Source organism: Oncorhynchus clarkii, chromosome 10 (genome assembly GCF_045791955.1).
Source record: "Oncorhynchus clarkii lewisi isolate Uvic-CL-2024 chromosome 10, UVic_Ocla_1.0, whole genome shotgun sequence".
NCBI classification, from domain to species: domain Eukaryota; kingdom Metazoa; phylum Chordata; class Actinopteri; order Salmoniformes; family Salmonidae; genus Oncorhynchus; species Oncorhynchus clarkii.
In genome coordinates, this window is record NC_092156.1 from 60,534,753 (window position 1) to 60,555,509 (window position 20,757).

At 48.8% G+C, this 20,757-nt stretch overlaps 1 protein-coding gene across 4 annotated transcripts; it reads left to right on the plus strand.

Annotated features, from left to right (window-relative positions):
* Positions 1 to 121: 121 nt before the first annotated feature.
* LOC139418877 (lysine-specific demethylase 2A-like) lies at positions 122 to 20,731 on the plus strand. 4 transcript variants are annotated; one of them, XM_071168637.1, is made up of 22 exons: positions 122 to 274; positions 5,686 to 5,824; positions 6,039 to 6,117; positions 6,258 to 6,304; positions 9,124 to 9,302; positions 9,471 to 9,577; positions 9,738 to 9,831; positions 9,964 to 10,117; positions 10,313 to 10,428; positions 10,585 to 10,711; positions 11,049 to 11,281; positions 11,452 to 11,529; positions 13,458 to 13,709; positions 14,001 to 14,135; positions 14,607 to 14,690; positions 14,780 to 15,079; positions 15,553 to 15,585; positions 15,747 to 16,924; positions 17,633 to 17,796; positions 18,018 to 18,164; positions 18,430 to 18,645; positions 18,815 to 20,731. In XM_071168637.1, exons 1-22 carry the CDS (start codon positions 122 to 124, stop codon positions 18,994 to 18,996), a joined length of 4,197 nt encoding a protein of 1,398 aa, XP_071024738.1. In that variant the 3' UTR covers positions 18,997 to 20,731. The 4 variants fall into 4 exon arrangements, with proteins under 4 accessions (XP_071024738.1, XP_071024740.1, XP_071024739.1 ...); XM_071168638.1 differs by lacking the exon at positions 122 to 274 and adding an exon at positions 686 to 1,675; XM_071168639.1 differs by lacking the exons at positions 122 to 274; positions 14,780 to 15,079 and adding an exon at positions 660 to 1,675.
* The last annotated feature ends 26 nt before the right edge of the window (positions 20,732 to 20,757 follow it).

Genomic DNA, 20,757 nt, shown 5'->3' on the forward strand with positions numbered 1-20,757 from the left:
TGCCTTTGACATCTCTCGCCGTCTGTATATTGTTTAATTGGCAGGATAAATCCTCCAATTGTTGCCATCCACCAAACTGTGGGACCAATAGACAGCCGCTTCCGGATTACAACTGCCATGAATGGGCGGCTTTACTGTAGCAAACCAAGACCAAAGTAGCTACCCAGAAAACGTGTCTCAGCAATGCAAAGCTCAGGGAGTCAAGACACAGCAGAAGCCAGGAGGCAGACTGGCCCCGTCGACCGTCCTTGAACAGGCCTACTCAATCATGGTGGTGTGTAACGGAAATACATTTTAATTTTATGGGTTCATAAGTTATATGGTAGGTCTGACAATTATTGTAAGGAGGTTGAGTTGGGAAACACGATGTCTGAATTGCGTGGTAGTTCATTGGCTGCTTTATTGTCCCTTTTTGTATGTTGACCAATTATTATTCTCCTTTGAAGATAGTAGCAAAATGGTTGCCAATTGGAGTTCGATTCGTCAAATAACCCGCAATTTAATTGGTCATTCACGTGTCGGTATCACTTTGTTTTATGTGTGTTCAATCGTTATCGACAAAATGTATTTCTGAGTGACATAATTACCGACCATTTAGCGCCTCGCCGGCTTTGCTCTCGTTGGACGATGTTATTGTTGTAGGCGGGTCTTGAGAAACTAGTGTTGTTTTGTGAGGAGATGAAAATGGCGGCGGATGGCTGACCGCCGTCTTTATCGGATATTATACATAAAACTGCGATTTAATAAACCAGCGTTCTCTGTCGATTTTAACAGAACGTCATGTCATTTAATATGACCAGGTTTTAAGTATTTTCTAAACTCTTTGGTTGATTGGAGTTTTCCAAAAGACAAAGCGGAAAGTTCCTTTGGAAATAGATTGCTCGCTGTCTGTTGTTGCATTTTAAACTTAACGTTCGTTTTAGTTCAGCGAACAGTTTGTTCAGCATAATAAGAAAATGTGTTTAAAATACATGCCGCAAATAACCCAGGACTGGTAACCCCCCTCACCCCCTAAAACTAGCCAGACAAGTGTCTAAATTGTATCATTAGTAAGCTACTCTATAGCTAACGTTAGCTATAACACGCTAACTCTTACATAATGAACCACACTACAATCCCAGATGCAATATTGGCGCTATCAACAAACTAAAGCTTGCTAGCTAATCCCATTCTCTCGGTAGGGTTTTGTTTTGGTGATCGACAACAATACTTCCCTTTGGTGGGGGATAGCTAGCCAAAGATGCTAGCCTCTACTTTACTATTTCACTAGCTATGTCCTAGTGGTAATTATCTGCCGTTAGCTGTAAATAACATAACGTTGCAATGTGTAAACGCTCGTACTTTATTTTATACGGTGGTTTTAGTCAAATCAAAATGTATTAACTTGGCTACGTTGCTGACTGTATTTTAGATTTAGTTTGTCAGATTTGAAAGGCTTTTTTAATTATTATTATTTTTTACCCGCAAGTGACAGTGGACACATTACACTACTAGAACTAAATACATAAATTAAGCTACATTTCCAATCACGAGCTAGTTGTAGTGTTCAGCTGCTTGACAGCGCAGTCAGGTACCCACGTGTATCGGCGAACCGCCTACCAAAGCAGTCCACTGTCTCAAGTGACAGTCATAAAACATGGAAGATAAGCGTCGACCAAGATTCAGCAAGCGGTTGGTAAGTAACTAGTTGGCCCAGCGTTATTTCAACGTCTGTAGTAAAAATCCATCGCTAAACGTTACTTTAGACGTTTATGGTGATGAACTATCTGAAATGGCATGGACTACCGCTAGTTACTAACTATAATGAAATTGGCGTAGTATGGATATTTTAGTGTGTTCTAAAACTGTCCATATGGATTGAGATGTTGGAATTATAAAGACAGAGGAGGTGAGTTATGTTACTAGTCTGCGGTTCAATTCCATGACTTGCACCAAGACTTGTACCTCATAGTTTAGGTTATGGGAATAACTCGTGTTTTTCCCCCTAAGTAACTATTTATTTCCGATACCAAATAGCTGAGAAGCTTATGTCTCCGATTTGTCTTGCTTGATGGCATCATGTAGTCTAGATTGTCCACTGTAACTTGAGAAAGTATGATAAACAAGGCTCTTTGGTCAAAAGTAGTGCCTTATAAATGGAATATGGTGCATTTTTCTAAGACGAGCCAGGTTCATGAGTTCATCGCTTGGGGGTTAAACAGTGCCAGGAGTGTGCATCATGTCACAGTCGCTCCAAAACATTGTAAAAGCAAACAGAGCGGAAGAGTAGTTAAAGAGGACCGGATCAACCATGCCTGGAGGAGTGAACACAGGGTTAGGTTGGGCTGTGGCTGGGATTAGTGTGAGAGCTAGCTAAATCCTTGGAAAGGAATATTGTGTACAATATTTTGTTACATGGTACTTCCCCAATTTCATGGTGTCCAATTGGTAGTAGTTAGTCTTGTCTCATCTCTGCAACTCCCGTACGGACTCGGGAGAGGTGAAGGTCGAGAGCCATGCGTCCTCAGAAACACAACCCAACCACACTGCTTCTTGACACAATGCCCATCCAACTCGGAAGCCAGCCGCACCAGCGTGCACTGCGCCCGGCCTGCCACAGGAGTCGCTAGTGCACGATGGGACAAACCTGGAAGACTCTGGGCCAATTGTGCGCCACCCCATGGGCCTCCCGGTCGCGGCCGGCTGCGACAGAGCCTGGACTCGAACCCAGTATCTCTGGTGGCACAGCTAATACTGCAGTGCAGTGCCTTAGACCACAGCACCACCCAGGAGGCTACATGGTACATCTTTTAATTGAGGGTCAGATAAGATTATTGATTGATGTGTTTGAGGTGAGTTCTTCATTTTTCTGCACGTTGAGAGAATTTGAACCTGTTTAGTATGGTGACTAGGGTCTGCAGTCTACCTGACTGTAGAATCTGGATGTTTACAGGTGAGGTGAAACAAAAAAAGGCTGTTACTAGGCAATGGACCATAGACCTGATGTTTATACTGTACAATGGAGGTATGTGTGTGTGTTGTGATTTGTTAAAGTTGAGTTTTAAATGATAGTCACGTTTGTGTCTCTCAGAGTAGTAGCCAGGCAGCATCATGCAGAGATAACGTTTTATCAATTATGAATAGGCTGAGATTTAGGCAGTGGTGGTCAGGTCTATGTCTCTTAGTCTCTGGTCTGTGAGGGAGTTATTTTTCTTTGCCTGTTCTTTGAGCCATGCATCTCCAGAAGGCATATTGCAATACAACAGTGCCAGTGATGAAACGGGAGAAGAGCGAGAGAAGAGAATTGGAAGGAGGGATGTGTGTGAGTGGAGAGGACACTGTGGCGAAAGCACGCTGTCTGCTCTGTGTGAAGCAAGAGGAGAAGTTACTGGAGAGGCTGGCTGTCTGACTGGCCATGTGAGCAGAAATGCGGAAAACACGGAGATGGGGGGGGGCACTGCAGAGGCGGAAGAATGACAGAGCTGGATAGACCGCAGGCCTCTTTTTCTCTCTGAAAAGGAGTGGGGGTGTGGAGGATGGTGAACGAAGGAGAGATGCTGCTGCACTACGCCAGGGATGTGAGAAGAAAGGAGGAGGAAGAAAGATAAAGAGAGGAGGAGGGATGGAGTGGTGACACTGAAGGTGCGAGGTGTGTAGAGTCTCCATCCCACAGGATTCCCCAAGGTGCACTGCAGGAGAGGGAAAGGGCAAGATAAATATGATGGAGAGGATACTGGATTGCTACAGTGAGGGAGGGAGAGAGAACATCTGTAACCCTGCTGGTACTGGCTCCGAGACCCACCGTCTCTTGGCGACGATCTTTGATAATAAACATGGACTTTTTAAACTTAACGTCTGTCGTGTGCCCTTACCCACTCTAGTTGCTCAGGCGTCGTGGCGCAATTGTGCTGCTCCGGGTCGTCTATTGTTTCTTGAGTAGCTGAGTGAGTGAGCGGCCGGGAGACCCAGGATGTGATCTAGACCGGAGGAGCTGGCTGTCTGTCGTTCCCCAGCCAAGACGTCTCCCAGATGGATCCACTCCCTCCCGCTCCCATGTCCCTGGCATGGTGCTCCAATCCAGACTGTTTCTCTCTCTAGAGTCTTGTCACACAAGCAGAATTCCAGCCTTGGGAATACTAGGTGGAGCTGGTAACTGCGGTGTGCGTGACCAGCAGCTGGTCTGTGTGATGTCTCAGTTAAAGGTTGTTGGTTCCGCCGGGTGCTGTAGCAACGTAGTGCGTCACTGAGAGACGGTATGCTTGTGTCTCAAATGGCACCCTACACAGTGCACTATCTAGAGAGCCATTTGGTACGCGCAGCCACTCCACTGTACTGGGCAGCGGCCCAGGGGAGCACAGACCCGACTGGCGCACTGCGTTACACCACTCGCTGCAATGCCGTTGTGTCCTTCTCCTATACCAAACCACCTGAATGGAACAAAGATCTCTCGTCAACCCTGGCTTACAGATGGATAATGGATTTTGAATTTACTGGGACAGGGTTGTCTTCTTGAAGGGCTGGGCCACTCGGAGCCAAGGAGGATTGCAGTGAGATGTTGGAGGTAGGGCTGGTACTGGTGCCTCATTCTGCATCTCATGGCACTGATTTGGCTGCTACAGCGTTGGATACTAGTGCTGTTTAATGTCTCGCTGTATAGTGTCATTGGCTTGTGGCTGACTGGTGGACAGTACAGTGAGGTTGTTTCACATTGTGTGGTGTTTGCAAGGAGGCGTGTGTGTGTGTTCAGGGCTGGCTGAGGATATTTTAGAGGTGTGTGAGACGGGCGGAGAGAGTGCATTCTCAGACACCTCTTATTGTTGTCCCTGAGCTCTGGGCTGCTGGACCCCCTCCCTGGGTCAGCTGGTGCATTGCTATGGCAACCCTGGTCCACTCCCTGGTCCACTTTGTGTAGCTGTTAGCGATCGTGCTAATGATAACCGTCAGCTGGTAGACGGAAAGGCTTTCCCAAAAAACCTTCTCAGTTAAATGTTGTCTAAAAAGTAGCCTCTGCCTTTCTGGCGGAATGATATCATGATTATTTGCATCAATCCAATGGCCATTTGTTTTGCAAACTCTGAAATCACATGAGCGCTACACCACCATCAATGAAGCATCAAGCCTCCAGTTGACAGATAGAGCTGGTGAATAAGTAGTGGGGATGGGGGACAATATTGAGCAGGGGGAATGGAAGCACTGGGTAAAAAGGTCTACAGGTACCCCCCCTCTTCCTCTTTATCCCCCCCATCCCTGAGAGTATGGAAAGTCAGTGTGAGGGAGATTAATGATAGGCTACATTAGAGAGAATTGATACTCTGGCCTGAACATTGATGTATTGTGTGTTCTGTGTTGATATGGGTTTGTGTGGGTATGTTCTTTCCTCCTTGCCCCAGTGTGTGTTGTAATACAGAGACTTTTTGTAGGAGGGAGGAGCAGGTAATGTACTGTGTGTGGGAGCGTTGTTTACACAGCCAAACTCTGCGGTCGTTTAGTAGCATTACATGTTACTGAAATACCTTAAAGAATCTGGGAGAAGTATTAAACCTAACTATTACAGAAATACTGTAAATACCCTAAAATAGTGCGATGGGATTTGAAGGGTATACAGCTGCTGAACACATTGAGGTAAATATGTTATTTAATCCTTTTCCTTCTTCCTCCTCACATTCCTCATCCCTATTCCCTCTTCCTCTTTCCCCCTCTCTCCAGCGGTCGGGCACGCGGCGGCGCTACCATGACGATGGTATCTCGGACGACGAGATCGAGGGGAAGAGGACCTTTGACCTGGAGGAGAAGCTGACGAGCGAGAGGTTCACCTCGGACAGGGTCAAACGCATGGAGGGGAAAGGTCAGCGTTGGGTGTCATTGCAGTAGAATGACGGAGGGTTTGAGACATTGTCTGTGTCTGAAATTGCACCCTATTCCCTATATGAAATGCACTTCTGACAGTAGTAGTGCACTATAGGGAAGGGAATAGGGTCTCATTTGGGTGTTGCTTAGCAACTTGAGTAGCTTTGAGGATTCCTGTTTAGTTTATGGCTTATTGTGGTTTGTTTTTCCAGACCTCACATTTGAGTACATCCAAAGAGGTGGGTTGAGGGACCCGATCATCTTTGAGAAGCCAGACGGACTGGGCATCAAGTACGTCCTGCTTTCCCCCCTCAACTCTGTTGGAAACACATTCACTGTATTCTCTCTGGGGCGATTAGAATAGCTGAACTTGCGTTGAGTTTATAAGTCTCTGAGTGACATGTAACCCTGGTTTGTCGTGCTTTCTAAAGGATGCCAGATCCAGACTTCAGTGTGAACGACGTCAAGATATTTGTCGGTAAGATTCCCTCCTCCTCCAGTGCTTCTATCCAAACACGCCTTTTCCAGTTCCTCTCCTTAACCCACTTCACTCTATTTCTCTTTCTCCATCATAACACTCCCTCATTTACATCTCCTTTACTTCTCTCCTTTCCTCGCTCGCATTGTTAACACCACAGTCGACCAAACAAGCCCTGCAGGCTCCAGTTTGATCTGATCTTGACCGTATTGCCCGGTGATATGAAGTGCTGCAAAGAAGGACCTAGAAAAGCTGCAGCTGGCCCAGAACAGAGCTGCAAGTGTTGCCCTTCAATGCACACAAGAGGGCTAATGTCAACAGTATGCATGTCAGTCTCTCTTGGCTCAAAGTACAGGAGAGGTTTGACTGCATCAATTCTTGTTTTTCTGAGAAATATTGTGTTAATTTCCAAATAGTCTGTATAAATAGCTCTGATAGGCATGCTTACCCACCAGACATGCCACCAGGGGGCTCTTCACAGTCCCCAAATCAAGAACGGATTCAAGGCAACACACAGTATTCTATAGAGCCGCTATCACATGGAACACCCTTCCATCTCAAATGACTCAAGCAAACCGCAAAAAATGAGCTTCAAAACAACACCTCACAGAACATTGCCTCTCCCCATCTGACCAAATTAACTGATAGCCATTATGTGCAGGGCATTCAAAGTATTCAGACCCCTTCACCTTTTCCACATTTTGTCATGTTACAGCCTTAATCTAAAATGGATTAAACTATTATGTTTTTTTCATCAATCTAAACACAATACCCCATATTTACAAAGCAAAAACAGGTTTTTGGACATTTTTGCAAAAAACAAACAAACAAAAAGATATGCATTCAGACCCTTTACTCAGTACTTTGTTGAAGCACCTTTGGCAGCGTTTACAGCCTCGAGTCTTCTTGGGTATGATGCTACAAGCTTGGCACACCTGTATTTGGGGAGTTTCTCCCATTCTTCTCTACAGATCCTCTCAAGCTCTGTCAGGTTGGATGGGGAGCGTCTCTGCACAGCTATTTTCAAGTCTCTCCAGAGATGTTCTGGGTCACTCAAGGACATTCTGAGACTTGTCCTGAAGCCACTCTTGCGTTGTCTTGGTTGTGTGTTTAGGGTCGTTGTCCTGTTGGAAGGTGAACCTTCGCCCCAGTCTGAGGACCTGAGCACTCTGTAGCAGGTTTTCATCAAGGATCTCTCTGGCCTCCCGGGTGGCGCAGTGGTTAAGGGCCACCAGAGACTCAGGGTTTGCGCCCAGGCTCTGTCGCAACTGGCTGCGACCGGGATGTCCGTGGGGTGACACACAATTGGCCTAGCGTTGTCCGGGTTAGGGAGGGTTTGGCCGGTAGGGATATCCTTGTCTCATTGCGCACCAGCGACTCCTGTGGCGAGCCGGGCGCAGTGCACACTAACCAAGGTCGCCAGGTGCACGGTGTTTCCTCCGACACATTGGTGCGGCTGGCTTACGGGTTGGATGCGCGCTGTGTTAAGAAGCAGTGTGGCTTGGTTGGGTTGTGTATCGGAGGACGCATGACTTTCGACCTTCGTCTCTCCCGAGCCCTTATGGGAGTTGTAGCGATGAGACAAGATAGTAGCTACTAACAATTGGATACCACGAAATTGGGGAGAAAAAGGGGGTAAATATTGGAAATATATATATTTTTAAAAGACCTCTCTGTACTTTGCTCATCTTTGCCTTGATCCTGACCAGTCTCCCAGTCCCTGCCTGCCGCTGAAAAACATCCCCACAGCATGATGCTGTCACCACCATGCTTCACTGTAGGGATGGTGCCAGGTTTCCTCCAGACGTGACACTTGGCATTCAGGCCAAAGAGTTCAATCTTGGTTTCATCAGACCAGAGAATCTTATTTCTCATGGTCTGAGAGTCCTTTAGGTGCCGTGCCCTTTGGCAAACTCCAAGCTGGCTTGTCATGTGCCTTTTACTGAGGAGTGGTTTCCATCTGGCCACTCTACCATAAAGGCCTGATTTGGTGGAGTGGTGCAGAGATGGTTGCCCTTCTGGAAGGTTCTCCCATCTCCACAGAGGAATTCTGGAGCTCTTTCAGAGTGACCATCAGGTTCTTGGTCACCTCCCTTGGTCAGTTGGCCGGGTGGCCAGCTCTAGGAAGAGTCTTGGTGGTTCTAAACTTCTTCCATTTAAGAATGATAGAGGCCAGTGTGTTCTTGAGGACCTGCAATGCTGCAGTAATGTTTTGGTACCCTTCCCCAGATCTGTGCCTTGACGCAATCCTGTCTCGGAGCTCTACGGACAATTCTTTCAACCTCTTGGCTTGATTTTTGCTCTGACATGCTGTGTCAATTGTGGGACCTTTCCAAATTAATGGAATTAATGTTGTTGTTGTAGAAACATCTCAAAGATGATCAATGGAAAATTTAAAAACAGTTTTTGCTTACCATTATGGAGTATTGTGTGTAGATTGAGATTTTTATTTATTTAATCAATTTTAGAATAAGGCTGTAATGTAACAAAATGTGGAAAAGGGCAGCGTGCCTGAATACTTTTCGAATGCACCGTACGTATGTGTGGGTAACTGTCAGTAGGACCTTTTTTTTGTTCCCATTTTAATTGGTGTAGTTCAGTCCTTGAGCTGTTCTTGTCTTGATGTTCTTATGTCATGTTTCATGTTCTGGAAGAGTAGCTTCTGCTTCAGCAACAGTTAATGGGGATCCCAATAGAACACCAAATACTCTCTTACCTTCCCTTTTCCTCCTCTCACCTTTTCTGTCTCTCTCCTTTGTTCCTCCCTCACTGTATCACCTCTCTGTCTGTACCCCTCTCCCCTTCCTTGTCTCCCCCAGGCAGCAGGCGTATGATGGATGTGATGGATGTCAGTACTCAGAAGGGTATAGAGATGTCTATGGCCCAGTGGAGACGTTACTACGAGACGCCCCCCTCCCAGAGGGACAAACTCTACAACGTCATCAGCCTGGAGTTTAGCCACACCAAGCTGGAGAACCTGGTCCAGAGGCCTGCATCGGTCAGTCTGAGATACATACATACATACATACATACATACACGCTCACACACCAAACTGACCGACCTGGTCCGGAGGCCCATGTTGGTCAGTCTGAGACGTGCGCGGACACACCTATCGGCACACACACCCTCCTGTCTGTTCTTACCGCCTCCTTTGTATCCTATCAGGTGGACATCATAGACTGGGTGGACAACATGTGGCCTCGGCACCTGAAGGAGAGACAGATAGACTCCACCAACTCCATCACAGACATGCAATACCCCAAAGTGCAGAAGTAAGGCTCATCTGTGTCCCAAATTGCACCCTATATAGTGCACAACCTGACCATGGCCCGTAGGCCCCGTCAACTCCATCACAGATATGCAGTACCCCGAAGTGCGACCCTCTCCCTCAACTGCATTCTCCTTCCCTCTTTCTCTCCTCCTCTGTTCCAGGTACTGTCTAATGAGTGTGCAGGGCTGCTACACAGACTTCCACATAGACTTCGGCGGTTCCTCGGTCTGGTACCACATACTGCGGGGAGGCAAGGTAACAACAGACTACTTGATCTTACAATGTTCAACTCGGACACGAGTCTCGACCCGTTTTATTTGGGACTCGAATAAGAGTGACTCTGGTGTCCTCTCACTTCTTACCTCTTGAGCGCTTACTTCCTGTCAGGTGTTCTGGCTGATCCCGCCCACGCCTCAGAACCTGGAGCTGTATGAGGACTGGGTGTTGTCGGGGAAACAGGGAGACATCTTCCTGGGAGACAAGGCCCAGGACTGTCAGAGGATCGAGCTGAAGCAGGGCTATACCTTCATGATCCCCTCAGGTACCCACTTAATATGTTGTGAAATTTGGTGTGAATGGATTGTAGAACTGCCTTAATTTCGCTGGACTCCAGGAAGAGTAGCTAATGGGGATCCATAATAAACACACACACACACACACACACACACACAGATATTTAACCGTTTAAACTTAGTGTTCCTGTTTCTAATGTTTACCTTTGTTTGTGTCCTGTCAGGTTGGATCCACGCGGTCTACACTCCAGTGGACACCCTGGTGTTTGGGGGAAACTTCCTACATAGCTTCAACATCCCCATGCAACTCAACATCTACAGCATCGAGGACAGGACACGGGTGGGAGACATACACACACACACACTCTCTCTTTCATCTCTTTCTCCTAAATGTACTGAATCTTTTTTTTGTTCCTGAGCACTCGTAGAAGAGACGTTCCAATGTATGTAGTGGAAGTTACTAATAAATTGAAAGTTGAACTTGGTGTCTCTGCAGGTACCAGCTAAGTTCCGTTACCCGTTCTATTATGAGATGTGTTGGTACGTGCTGGAGAGATACCTCTTCAGTCTGACCAACACCTCCTACCTCACGCCTGACTTCCAGAAACACTCCCTGGGCATCGGTCAGTGCCAACAACACTACCCTCTATCACTACCCCCTCTTTGTCTCTGTCTCTCTGTTCTCTCACCCCACCCCTCTGTTTCTCTGTTCTCTCTCTCTGTTCTACCCCCTCTGCTCTCTCTCCCTCTCTCTCTATACTCCACCTCTATTATTTCAGCAGGCAGTTCAGCACTTCTCTAACCAGCATTACTCTATATTAGGTGGTTACGTTTGAATGACAGCACGAGATCTATAACTTGAGACGTGCATTCTCTGTATTTCGTTAGATTACAAACCCTGCATTTTCTTTTCTCTTTCCAACTCCCCCTCTTAATCTCTCCGCCCCTCCCTCCCACCAGGTCTTACCAGAGACCCCTCCACCTGTGAGTCAGTCAACGGGCACACCCAGGAGGAGGATGAAGAGGAGGCTCCCCCGACCCGGGGCTCTAAGCCCGGGGTGAAGGTTCACCTCACGCCCTTTGAGCTGGAGGGGCTGTGGAACCTGCTGGGGAAGCTGGAGTCGTTGCCCTCACAGAAGAACTGTGTCCCGGCAGGCATACACAATGCTCCCGCTCTGCTGCATGACATCAGGGTGAGGGAGGGATGGATGTGTGTGTCTGACAGAATGAAATATCCTCATATCAAAGTGGATACGCATGACTGACTAAGCCACTGTGGATAAAACCGTCTGCTAAATGGGGTATATTATAACGGTTTTGTGTGTGTGTTTTCATGTACCAACCTTCTCTTGTCCTCTGTAAGGCCCTGCTGAAGAAGCACGCTAATGACATCCCCAAACTGTCCTACACTGGCAAGCCCATCGTCAAGTGGCCCAAGAGGGTGAGGAGGAGACACACCGCATTCAGTCACATTGGCCCTTCACACTCCTACCCATATACTGGATCAGATTGGCCCTTCACACTCCTACCCATATACGGGATCAGATTGGCCCTTCACACTCCTACCCATATACGGGATCAGATTGGCCCTTCACACTCCTACCCATATACGGGATCAGATTGGCCCTTCACACTCCTACCCATATACGGGATCAGATTGGCCCTTTACACTCCTACCCATATACGGGATCAGATTGGCCCTTCACACTCCTACCCATATACGGGATCAGATTGGCCCTTCACACTCCTACCCATATACGGGATCAGATTGGCCCTTTACACTCCTACCCATATATGGGGTCAGATTGGCCCTTCACACTCCTACCCATATATGGGATCAGATTGGCCCTTCACACTCCTAATCATATACGGGATCAGATTGGCCCTTCACACACCTACCCATATACGGGATCAGATTGGCAGGTTTGGACGGCAATAAGTGTTAAGTTCATGTTTTAATTATCCCCATGTTTCTGTGATTACGGGGCTATCACTCAGTCAGAGTGCGCCTGCGCAGGGAGTCTGGTTGTTGATGGACCTAGCCTTGAGTGTAATGGCTACCTGGTAGTGTGTTCATACGATATAGTAAACTTTGTTCAACCGGAACCTTGCCGTTGTGTCATTTCGAGTTAACAAGAAGTGCCTTAATTGGGACTCAGTGGCTGTACAGTAAGTAACCTGATGTATCTGACGTCGGAGCTCAGTCTGTCTGCTTCACAGCGCTGGATGGGTTTTGACTGACAGCCGTTTTCTGAACTTGAGCACCACACGCGACAAGAAGGCCCCTCATCCCTCCCGCTAATTGGGCCACCTTTTGCATGTTTTTGTTGATGTCTGACTGGGGGAAATGCTGTAAAGGACTCTTGATGTATTTTGAACGATGGAAAGGTTGGGGATGACAACAAATACCGCTTTGATGTCGTACAAGCAAGATTTCCGCATCGTAAAACTCATGTCTACACAGTGACAACGTCACAAGGGGACACGGTGGCATACCCTGTTCTGAACAGAATGAGCCTGTTTGTTTGTTTGTTGTGGAATTTGTTTTGCCGCCGAACACACACTCCTGACTCTGTTCTATGCTCACTAAAATTCCAATCTGTTTCTCTGAAAAGTCCTGTGAAAGTCTAACGCTGTAAGATCGTATTTTAGAGCGTAGTGAGTCGTGTTGGAAATAGAACACGCTTTCAAATGATGCCCACCTGACCCAGACTGCGGTTTCTAATTGAGATGTTTTTGGATAGCGTGAACCACAACAGTAATCGTGTGACGGCGCCCGGTGCAGGGCTGTGTTCCCGAACAAATCAACTACAAGTCCGCTTGCTCTAGTTCCTCAACGGCACAACTAGGAGAGCTCAAAAAAAAAATGTTTAAAAAAAAAATATTTAGTTGAAGACTCTTCACATAAAAGTGCATTGAAATTCAGATTTTTATAATGTTCCTTAAAGTATCCAGGTTACAGTAAACGTGAAATCAAGTTTAAATGTTTGGATTCCATCTTGTCAGGTGAACTGTTGTCCTCAACTTTGGTTGAATCATTTTTCCATCATGTTCAAACTGTTGCTTTGAATAGTTGTTCTGTAAGAAACCTGTAGCCCTGTCCATATAGGCCTGTCCCCACAAGTGTTACACACATACTGTACATTGTCATAAGACGGAGTGCAAGTCAAGCCACATTCTTAGACTGCTACATACCTCTCTTTAAATCCATGTACTTTTCTGACTCTTAAATCCACAGAGGGATGCTTTTCCAGACAGCCCAGTGCTGGACTGTTGCCTTCGTCTCCCCCATTGATTTAATTTTTTTTTACAAATTTTAAAACTTTGAATTCACCTTTATCCCAATAATTCTCGTCCCCACTCTTCCAGCCGTCGTGGTACCAGCCCCCTCCCCCTCCTCCCCCGGTGGCTCGTCCCAAGCTGTCTGCCACGGTGGTGACCCCGCGACCCCAGAAGCCCGCCTCCTCCATGTCCGTGCTGCGGCGGCGGCGCGTGCGGTGTAAGCGCTGCGAGGCGTGTGTCAGGACGGAGTGCGGGGACTGTAACTTCTGCAGGGACATGAAGAAGTTCGGCGGGCCAGGGAAACTCAAACAGACCTGCGTGCTCCGACAGTGTCTGGCGGTGAGAGCGAGCGTCTGTGTGTGAGAGCGAGTAGGATGGTGTGTGAGCGAGCGAGTGGGGGGGAGGGCATGTGTGGGTTTGGATGTGTGTGAGATGTTTCACCCGAACAGTAGAAGCATTGTCACTGTCTCCCTCTCTTTGCTAGCTGTGTGTATCACTTACTGCTTGCCTTTGATGCCTGGGTCCTTACTGTATCTCTTCTTCCCAGCTAGTATAGTGTGTGTTTTTGAGTCATTGTGACAGAATATACTGGTCTGTCAGTATATTAACTCCTCCCTTTCTCTCCCCCAGCCGGGTCTGCCCCTGTCAGTGGTGTGTGAGATCTGTGCAGAGGGGAACCAGGAGGGAGGAGAGGGGCCAGTCTTCACCCTCACCCTCATGGAGTGTTCCAACTGTGCCCAGATAGCCCACCCCGCCTGCCTCAAGGTAACCCCGACACTCTCTTCAAACTATACCCTACCTTCAAGTTTCAGCTTGATTTGCCATATGTAATAAATGCATGTTTGAAATCTTACTCACCAGAGCTCTCGCAATCAAATCGGCATTAAAACACACATGACATCACTTTTTGTTGTTGTCTGACATCAGTACAGATGGAGGTTAAACTCTCCCTCTATCTCGCTCTGTTGGTTCTCAAGCAAAATGCTCTACACTTCTCTGACCACCTCTCTCTCTCCCTCCACCTCTCTCTCTCCCCCTCCACCTCTCTCTCTCTCCCTCCACCTCTGTCTCTCTCCCTCCACCTCTGTCTCTCTCCCTCCACCTCTGTCTCTCTCCCTCCACCTCTGTCTCTCTCCCTCCATCTCTGTCTCTCTCCCTCCACCTCTGTCTCTCTCCCTCCACCTCTGTCTCTCTCCCTCCACCTCTGTCTCTCTACCACCACCTCTGTCTCTCTAGGTAACAGGGGATGGTGTGGTGAATACAGATCTGCCCAGCTGCTGGGAGTGTCCCAAATGTGTTCTGGGAATCACCGACACTGAGGTAGACCCTCCTCTATCTACACACACAAACACACACACTGTGTCCCGGCTAGCTAACGGCCGTGACTCTCTCCCTGTGCTGTGTGTCAGTCTTCGGGCACCGATGATGATGACAGTGGGGCGTCCGTTGGCCTCGGCGCGAGCCCCCTCTCCGCCACCGCCCTCTCCTCCACCCAGGGGCCTCTAGGGGTCTCCATGGAGCCAGGCTCTGCTCCTGGGTTGGGGGACGAGGGCTGGGGCAGGGCGATACTGTTATACCCAGGGCTGGTTCCCAAACCCCCCTCCTCCTCCTGGTTCTCCGAGGCGCCCCTTCCCTCCCCTGGGCAGCTACTACTAGAGCAGCACGGCCTCAAGCGGGCGGGGAGATGGGCAAGCGGGCGTAGGAAGAGGGTGAGAGGCCTACCGCCGCCACCGTGCTTCCCCCCCCCCCCGCCCGTTACATCATCACTCGCCTATCACTGCTCTGACTGACGAGGGGAGGGGCTGGGGTAAACGTGGGGCTTTGGGCTCCACAAATACTGTCTGAATGTAGAACCCTTTGCTATAGAGTTGATATCAGATACTTTATCTGTGCTGGTTTTCAGCTTGCCTGGCTTAATGGACCAATAGAAAAGTCTGGCACTCCAGGCAGACTCAAGACTTCAACTATTTGAACCTAGTCCATGTATTTGTGAGACGGTATTTGTGGAGCAGAAAGTGTTTGTAGCCTGAACGAAAGCCCAGTGCATGTGGAGGTTGAGCGAGAGAATGTGAATGTGCTTGTCTGTCTTCAGTGCAGCAGGCATTATGTTAACAGAAATGTTGCAGTATTCAATGAACAGTGAATTTCTGTTGCATTGATGTTTTTCTTTTTTTGATTTCAGGTGAAGGAGGACAAGAATAAAATGTTACACGCGGTAAGTATGGCAGCCAATAAAAATGTGTTCAATTAAACTGAAGACAGTTTTTCACCCTTTCCCTAAAGGATACTTCGCTCCCTCTCTTCTTTCATCTCTCCTTTCCTCGCTCCTTTCCTCTGCCCTCTTTCATTTTCTCCTTTCCTACTCCTTCCTTCCAGAAACGCAAGTCTTCTTCGTATCTCGACGGCCGCATCGCCAAGATCTACCGTCGCCGTGGTCACAGCCGAGACGACGACGACGACTCGGGCAGCGATGATGATGATGATAATGATGAAGGCTCCAGGGGCGGAGGAGGAGGCGCGGGACAGAAGATGTCCGGGCCACGCCCTCGCGGCAGTGGCTCCGCCTCTCGGAGAGGCTATGGGACTGGGAGGCGGGGCATTTGGAGAGGCTCCTCCCACATAGGGGCAGGCCGCGGGAGTGGGCTTGCCCCTCACTCCTCCCTGAAGATGAGGCGCGGCAGAGGAGGGCTGGGGGCGGGCCGAGGGGATAGAGAGGGGGGGCGTAGGGAGAGGGGCGGGAGAGTGCGCCTCCGGGGAGGCACCAGGATGCAGAGGCGCAGGGACGAGTCAGAGGATGACGATGATGATGATGACGACGAGGAAGATGACGACAGCGAGGAAGATCGGCAGCATCACCACCGGCAACACCGCAGGCGGAGGAGAACGGACGACGAGGAAGACGGCGACGATGATGAGGAAGACAGCTCGGCCCGGGACCTGGAGGGGGAGGATGAGGACATGGCGGATGAAGATGAGGATGAGGAAGACGGTGAGAACAGGTCAGACTCTGAACCAGAGCCTCCTGTCCTCCTGGTGTCTGACCTTAACGACGACCTCCTAAACGGCTCATACCTGACAGTGACCCTACAGCGCCCCCCCAGGGCCAAACGCCACCCCGGCTCCATCGTGCCCAAGCTGGAGGCCGCCATGTCTCCCAGAACCCACGGCGGCGGTCCAGGTTACGTCCAGCATAAAACTCTCGGGAAGACGCGGCACAAAAACGGCACGGTCGCCGCCGGCAACGGCCTGGCCCAGCCCGCCAAGAATCCAGTCGGCCGGCCGCCTCGTCACCGTATCAACAATCCCCACGGCGACACAGCAGACAGGGAAAGAGAGAGGGACACTGCCTCTCATTCCTACTCTGACTCCTCGGCCTCCCCCACCCCTCCTCCCCACTCCTCCCACTCTCCTTCCTCGCTCCTGTCGCTTCCCTCCTTTAAGGATGTAGGAAACGAGAAAGGAGGGGAGAAGGAGGTGTGGGTGGCGGTGTTCCGTTACCTGAGCCGAGCCGAGCTGGCTAGCTGTATGGCTGTCTGTAAGGCCTGGTACAAATGGTGAGTCACACAATGTCTGTCTGTCTTATTAGATTCCAATTCACAGCCATAAGTTAGTGATTGGGGGGAAAAATCTACACAGTTGCATATTGGGATATTATTTTTGGCGAAATATAGTATTAACAATATCGCAATATTTTCTGCTAGTTGGCTTGTTCTCCATCTTTTTAAAAATGGAGCCAATTTGTTTTCAGCACTTATTTCCATGACTGATCCAAACTGGTTTCTCATGGCTCTGTTGTCTCTCTTCAACAGACATCTGTTACGCTGTTATATGGTGAGCAATATGTTTGGAACATCGAATCGCAATAAAATGACCGTATCCAATCGCGTTACTTATAGAATCGCAATCCATATCGTATCGGCACCTAAGTATCGCGATCATATCGTGAGGTCCCTGGCAATTACCAGCCCTGCTTATTGTTTCTATAGACAAAGGAGTTTATTTCCTGTTTCTGGTTCAACGCAGCTTTAGGATATTTTCTTCCTTTTTAAAATGGCACATGACACTCTCCTTAGTCTGTGGACCAAAGGGCATTTTCTGTGGGGCTTCTCCACGACGCGTGTGGTTTTTACACCAGCGACAGGAGACAATCATGTCAGTTTTAATGGATGAAAAATACTAAAGCTGCGTTTATCTGACATCCTCATCCTAACTATCCTCGTTTCTGTACCCCTCTCCTCCCTCCCTCTCCCTCCTCTCTGTAGGAGTTGTGACAAGCGTCTGTGGAGTGGTGTGGATGTATCGCGGTGTCCCTCCCTCTCCTCCCAGGCCGTGCAGGGCATCATCAAACGCCAGCCCACCTCGCTGGACCTTTCCTGGACCCCCGTGTCCAAGAAACAGATCACCCTGCTCATACACCGCCTGCCAGGTAGGACACACACACACATACATACATACATACATACATACATATATATATATATATATATATATATATATATATATATATATATATATATATATATATATATATATATAGCTACTGCACAGACACAACAACAGTCTACACACACACACCTTACCATCACAATTGAATTACAATCTTCTCCATCCTCTCTCTCTACCCCCCACCCCCGTCTCTTCTCTCAGGTCTGAAGGAGTTGATGATAGCAGGCTGCTCCTGGTCGTCCATGTCAGCCCTGTCCACCCCCAGCCTGCCGTGCCTCCGTACCCTGGACCTGCGCTGGGCAGAGGGGGTCAAAGACACCCAGATCAGGGACCTGGTCATACCACCAGGTCACTCGTCAATACTGACTGACTAACAGGGGTGTTGGGAGTTAAACCTCTCTCCTTTTCCTACAGGCCGTTATGACTGCAGCAGGCCACTGGTGCCGTGTGTGTTTGACTATAGTAGTTTGAGGAATTATGTAGCTGCTTCACCTCCCCTATGATGAATGAATCTAGCGTTTTTAGGTGGTTGGGTTTGGTGAGTAAGTATTTTATATTGAATGGGGTGGGTGTGTGACGGTACTGAACGCATCTAACCCCTCTCTCCCTGCAGGTTGTGACAGTCGGTCTCGGCTGCGTGGCTGTGTGGCGCTGCGTCTAGCCGGCCTGGACATCAGTGACTCCACCCTGAGGCTGATTCTCCGTCACATGCCCCTGCTAGAGCGGCTGGACCTGGCCCACTGCAGGGACCTCACGGACCAGTCCATCTGCCTGCTCACCGCCGCCGGCACAAACACACGCAACACGCTCACGGAGATCAACCTCGCAGGTAGGCACGCACACCCATGGAATGCGTAGAGATGAACCTTGAAGGTACACACAACCCACATGCGAATTTGCAATGGCTGAGATCAGCCTCGCAAGTACACACACACACTCATTTCCTTCATACAGGTTGTACACCTCTGTCTCAGCCCTCCTTCCCCCTCCTCCCCCAGGTTGTAACAAGCTGACGGACGGCTGTCTGGCGTACCTGAAGAGGGCGTCTGGCCTGGCGCTGCTGGACCTGCGGGGCTGCAAAGGTGTGACGCTGCGGGGCTGTGAGGGCTTCATCTCGGACCTCTCTCACTGCGTCCTGTTCTGTATGACGGAGGAGAAACTCATTCAGAGGATATCGTAAAACTCACCGCGTTCTTACCCCTACGCAAGGGGCACGTAGAGACCCCGTGCCAGCCAGCCAGGCAGGGGGGAGAGATGGGGAGCAGCCAACACCCCTCCCCCGAAAAGGAGAACAAGCGCCCCAAAAAAAGGAGGGCGAGCTAAAAACAAAAGCGAAAAGACATTCCCACTCCTCACTTGGGAAGAGAGGGGAGGATGAAGAGGGGAGGATGAAGAGATGTGTAAGGAGAGGGGAGAATGTGCTGTTGCAGCATCATGTTTATTAGGAGGTTTAGGAATGATATGGATAGCACAGACACTTGCTAGTGTTGTTCACGCAACAGGGCTGAAAATGGGAACCCTGGGCCTCCCGAGTGGTGCAATGGTCTAAGGCACTGGACGTGCCACTAGAGATTCTGGTTCAAGTCCAGGCTCAGTCGCAGCTGGACGTGACCGGGAGACCCATGAGGCGGCGCAAAATTGGCCCAGCGTCGTCCGGGTTAGGGGAGGGTTTGGCCATGATGTCCTTGTCCCATCACGCACTAGCGACTCCTGTGGCGGGCCGGGCACAATGCACGCTAACACGGTCGCCAGGTGTACGGTGTTTCCTCCGACACATTGGTGCGGCTGGCTTCCGGGTTAAGCGGGCATTGTGTCGAGAAGCAGTGCGGTTGGGTTGTGTTTCTGAGGACGCACGACCTTCGCCTCTCCCGAGTCCGTACGGGAGTTGCAGCGATGAGACAAGACTGTAAACTACCAATTGGATACCACGGAATTGGGGAGAAAAAAGGTTGAACAAAGAAAATGGAAACCCTATGGATTGAATGTGGGTTTTTGTGCGACATGGTCTACATGAAGTGGAGTGAATCAGGGTTTAGGTTTCAGGAGGGGTTGAGAGGGAAGGGGACTGGGGAAGACCCAGACATGACTGGTGTGTCCCACTAGGTCCAGACTCTATGCCACACTGTCCAACACTTCCACGGACTCCTTGGGGAAACTGAGTCGGTACTGATGATGATGAAATGCAAATTAGTGCCAACGGGTTCCTGGAACCCCCCCCCCCCCATTTCGGCTCTCATTGTTTCAGCTCTCTTCTTTTCGCGCCATCCTCACCTCTGTTCCTTACGCTTACAGCCATGAGTTTTGTTGGATAAAAAACGTACTGTATCTCTCATTAGTTACATCCAAAACGGTACCCTGTTCCTCATAGTACACTACTACAGAGCCCTGGTCAAAAGGTAGTACTCTATATATGGAATAGGGTGCTATTTGGGACGAATACATTGTTTCTCTTCAGTTTTACTTGACTCCATTTCTCACTACCAGCCACTACAGGTCTTAACTTTTCTTCTTTGAATTCCCTCATTTGAGACTATTTTCCTCCTATCATTTTAATGTCTTTCCTTTCTGTCTTTTTACAGGTGTAATGTTTTGTTCATCCCTCCGTCTCGGTCCCCCATAATGTTATTGTTAATAATGTTGAACCGGAAGGCTCTTGGGTTGGGTGCGTCGCAAATGTCACCCTAGACCCAATATAGTGCACTACTTTTGAAAATTATATAGGGAATAGGGTACCATTTGGGACGTGGTCTTGGTGAATTGTTTTGGTTGCCCTACTGCAGTTGCTCAATGGGACTGTAATGTGCCTGTAGCATTGCAATCAATTATATAATTATTTTCTGAAATGTTTTGCAGAAATTCTCTTAATTTGTGGTTTTTACAAGAAAAAGAAAATTAAAACAAAAATCTGAAATGAAGTGTGTGCGCACGTCTTGATTGAAAT

What these genes read in the sequence shown, in the direction of transcription:
- LOC139418877 (XM_071168637.1), top strand. Translation starts at nt 122, where the DNA reads ATGGGCGGCTTTACTGTAGCAAACCAAGACCAAAGTAGCTACCCAGAA. An exon ending in CAAACGCATGGAGGGGAAAG is followed by an intron (nt 5,825 to 6,038) that starts GTCAGCGTTGGG and finishes TTGTTTTTCCAG; the next exon opens with ACCTCACATTTGAGTACATC. An exon ending in CAATACCCCAAAGTGCAGAA is followed by an intron (nt 9,578 to 9,737) that starts GTAAGGCTCATC and finishes CCTCTGTTCCAG; the next exon opens with GTACTGTCTAATGAGTGTGC.